At 42.7% G+C, this 4,377-nt stretch overlaps 1 protein-coding gene across 1 annotated transcript in view; it reads right to left on the reverse strand.

Moving 5' to 3' along the window:
- Positions 1–4,377, reverse strand: part of prmt3 (protein arginine methyltransferase 3) — a gene marked incomplete at its 3' end in the record, with an annotated part of 20,192 nt that extends 15,815 nt beyond the window's left edge. The window contains exons 1-5 of the mRNA XM_080539807.1: positions 4,358–4,377; positions 2,024–2,153; positions 843–925; positions 659–708; positions 34–139 (exon numbers count right to left, since the gene is read on the reverse strand). Of these exons, the coding sequence (XP_080395933.1) occupies positions 34–139; positions 659–708; positions 843–925; positions 2,024–2,153; positions 4,358–4,373 (385 nt within the window). The 5' untranslated portion in view covers positions 4,374–4,377. The remainder of the gene's footprint in view (positions 1–33; positions 140–658; positions 709–842; positions 926–2,023; positions 2,154–4,357) is intronic.

Genomic DNA, 4,377 nt, shown 5'->3' on the forward strand with positions numbered 1-4,377 from the left:
CCAGTGAATGTTGACCCTCTGCGGCCTCCGTACCGATCTGCAGCAGGGGGTCGTCCTGCAGGACCGGCATCATGAAGTCATCACTGCCCCAGGGGAGGGCACCCTCAGAGAGGCCCGACACCACCGGACCACTGCACCTCTGGAGACACACACACACACACACACACACACACACACACAGACACAGACACACACACACACACACACACACACAGACAAACACACACACACACACACACACACACACACAGACACGCAGACAGACAGACAAACACACACACACACACACACACACAGAAACACACACACAGGCATAGACAGACAGACACACGCACACAGAGAGAGAGAGAGAGACACAGACAAACACACACACACACACACACACAGACACACACACACACAGACACACACAGACACACACAGGCACACACACAGACACACACAGACACACACACACACACAGACACACACACACACAGACACACACAGACACACACAGGCACACACACAGACACACACAGACACACACACACACACACACACACACACACACACACAGACACAGATACACAGTTAGGGTTAGGCTCAGGGAGAGAAGGCATGTCTAGATAGATCATACTGTGTGTTGGGGTGCTGCAGTGTCCAGGCAGAGACTCACCGTGGAGCGGATGTAGTTGATCATCCTGATGTAGCCGTAGTCGTCTAACTCTGCCAAGACAACACACAACACACATGTCACACATCAGCTACACACAACACACATAGGCCACAGACAACACATGAGCCCTCACTCTACCACAGGTAGTAAGGTTAGTAAGGTGTTAAGGTACTGTGGTACTTACTGTGTTTCTTCACCACGTCTACCAGGTCAACCTGGTGCTCAGCTGAGCAGTGCTGCAGCGTCTCAGACACAGAGCTCCACAACCTGAGAACAACGTTGATAATGAGAATAACGTCAATAATGAGAATAACGTCAATAATGAGAATAAAGGTGGATAAAAAGACGGTTCCAAATCTCAAGGTGCAATCTTATGTTTATTGTATCATGTTTTATATATATATATATATATATATATATATATATATATATATATATGTTACGGTACATGTGGGAATACGGTACATGTGGGAAAACGAGGGTTAGGGTTATCCCTAAACCTAACCTTAACCGTAGCACCCTAGCACCTAACCCTAACCCTAGTTTTCCCACATGTACCGTGTTCCCACATGTACCGTAACATATATACGAAGACACCTACATTTAATTGTATTTGTTTTTGATACTGTGCCAAATTTCAAGATACAATCTTGTATTTTTTGTAGCATCTGTGATATATGAAGATAAATAAATATAATCTTACTTATTTGATACAGATACTGTTCCAAATCTTAAGAAACAAAGCTATATTTTTTGTATCGTCTGTTGTGTATATGTGCAGTTACGTGAATATCATTTTAAAAACGTTTTTTACATTGTAAAACCCTTTTTTGGTTTGTTCTTTTTTGTCCCAATAAAAAACATTTGATTTATATGAAGAAAAATAAATAAATAAATAATAATAATAATTTTAAAAGGCTGTTTCAGCAGCCGGCCATTAAAACGACACCCTATCAGAACAGCTACGACCGTAAACCGTCACTGATGTTCCTCTCTGTTTTATTTACCAGCTGTACTGCTAACTGTATCCTGTCTTATTTGTCACTCATGTCCTGTGCTATTGTCACTTTATCATCTTGAATTCTGCCTGTCGCCTTATTGTCTTATGCTGCAATGCCAGGAACCCAAGCCTGAGAATGTTACTCTCTTACACACTGGTGTCATGTGACGTAACAATAAAACCTGAACCTTGGGCTCAGTTAAGACACTGAACCCCAAATTGCTCCCAGTGAGCAGGCCGGCCGGCGCCTTGCATGGCAGCTTGCCGCCATTGGTGTGTGAATGTGTGTGTGAATGGGTGAATGAGAGGCCGTTGTAAAGCGCTTTTGGAATAAGGAGCTATACAAGTCAGTCCGTTTAGCTCACCTGTCACAGAAGAGGCAGGTTACCTGGGGGGCGGGGTCGGCCTCCCCCCCCTCCTCCGCCCACTGCCACTGGTCCTCATCGTCGCTGTCAGAGAGATCTGGCATCTCATCACCCGCGGCGCCATGGTGATCTGTGATGTCACAAACACAGAAACTTTAGAATAATCAACTTTATTGACACTCACTCACCGAACACTTTATTAGTAACGCTACTAGTAAGTAAGCGTCGACTATGTCACCGCAGGGTTCCCGGTTCGATTCGGGGCCGGGGACATATCCTGCATGTCATCCCTTCTGTCTCTCTCTCTCACCCATCCTTCCTGTCAAACTTCTACTATCTCTATCACAATAAATATAAAAAATATGAGTGGAACTGCCCCCCCGAAAAAGGAACACGATACTAATACTGGGTAGGGTTCGCCCTTTTTGCTCTCAAAAACAGCCTCAATTCTTCATGACATTGATTCCACAAGAGGTTGGAAACATTCCTTTGAGATGATGGTCTATGACGACATGATTGAATAGCACAATTCCTGCAGATTCATTCAGATTTCAGGTGCGCTTTCAGATGACAGGGAAGGCCACTGACGAACACTGAACTCATTGTCACGTTTATGAAACCAGTTTGAGACGACATTTGTGACATGGTGCATTACCATGCTGGAAGTAGCCATTAGAAGATGGGTACATTGTAGGCATGAAGGGATGCACATGATCAGCAACAACACTCAGATAGGCTGTGGCATTCAAGAGATGATCGGTTGGTATTAACGGGCCCAAAGTGTGCCAAGAAAACATTCCCCACACCATGACACCACCTGAATGAATGAGAAGGTGTACAGGTGTTCCTGAAGTACCCAGTGACAGTATATGGCACCTTTTTAAAACAGTGTTACAGCAGTACTTCACACATGCGCAGACAACACAGACATGCAAATAAAAACAAACATATAAGTCGAAAACAGTCAAAACACAACACATTGAAAAGAATGAGGGCAGCATTTAGCATCTAGTCTAGAACAACGAGATGAATGAATGAAGATCCAAGACACACCTATGTTGACTGACTAGAGGCTGTAGTGTTTACTGTCATTCAGTCCCACATCCGGATCTTATTCATGTTTACATCTGGATGTTGGGTGTATTAATATCAGTCTGGCCCCAGATGGTGACAACTGGCACTGTCAAGCTGCTGTGTCGCCAGATCCTCGTTTATATAGATCAGTTGGCTGTTACCAGCAAAGAAAATGATCTGAAGCTCTGAAGACAGAAGCTTGGTAGCCTGACAGTTGGTGAGCTTGAGAAGGTTCTATCTCCGTTTAGAATGATAAGGTTCTATCTCCGTTTAGAATGATAAGGTTCTATCTCCGTTTAGAATGATAAGGTTCTATCTCCGTTTAGAATGATAAGGTTCTATCTCCGTTTAGAATGAGAAGGTTCTATCTCCGTTTAGAATGATAAGGTTCTATCTCCGTTTAGAATGATAAGGTTCTATCTCCGTTTAGAATGATAAGGTTCTATCTCCGTTTAGAATGATAAGGTTCTATCTCCGTTTAGAATGAGAAGGTTCTATCTCCGTTTAGAATGATAAGGTTCTATCTCCGTTTAGAATGATAAGGTTCTATCTCCGTTTAGAATGATAAGGTTCTATCTCTGTTTAGAATGATAAGGTTCTATCTCCGTTTAGAATGAGAAGGTTCTATCTCCGTTTAGAATGATAAGGTTCTATCTCCGTTTAGAATGAGAAGGTTCTATCTCCGTTTAGAATTATAAGGTTCTATCTCCGTTTAGGGCAGTTCAGAGATATTGTTGAGCGTCAAAGTTTTTACATTCCATTATGTTTTGTGAGATGGAACCTTTGTATTTGATTAATTACTAACTCAAAAATGTCAACGTTTTAAAAATAACACCACACAGGCATTAATAAACACCTAATGGATCAGATTATGTCAAAAACTCAATTTTGACAAAAATGGAGATAGAACCTTATAACTCTAACGTCACGAACTGGCACTGTCAGCTGCTGTGTCGCCAGATCGTCGTTTATATAGATCAGTTGGCTGTGTGTGTTTTGTGTAAAAAAAATATGATACCAGCAAAGAAAATGATCTGAAGCTCTGAAGACAGAAGCTTGGTAGCCTGACAGTTGTATCAACCACCTGATCATAGGTTAGCATAGCTAGCATACCGTTTCACACACAAACTGGCCAAGAAGCAAGTCACGTTAACACACATTACACACAACTATAACTTTCCCACACTGTACATCACATTCTCTGTTTTCCCTGTAGCTACATTGCGCTAAGAATCAGTGTTTACACCGCTCACGTGTTACCTGTGGATGTCGCCATGCTG

Source organism: Nansenia antarctica (genome assembly GCF_963989245.1).
Source record: "Nansenia antarctica genome assembly, chromosome: 9".
Lineage (NCBI taxonomy): Eukaryota > Metazoa > Chordata > Actinopteri > Argentiniformes > Microstomatidae > Nansenia > Nansenia antarctica.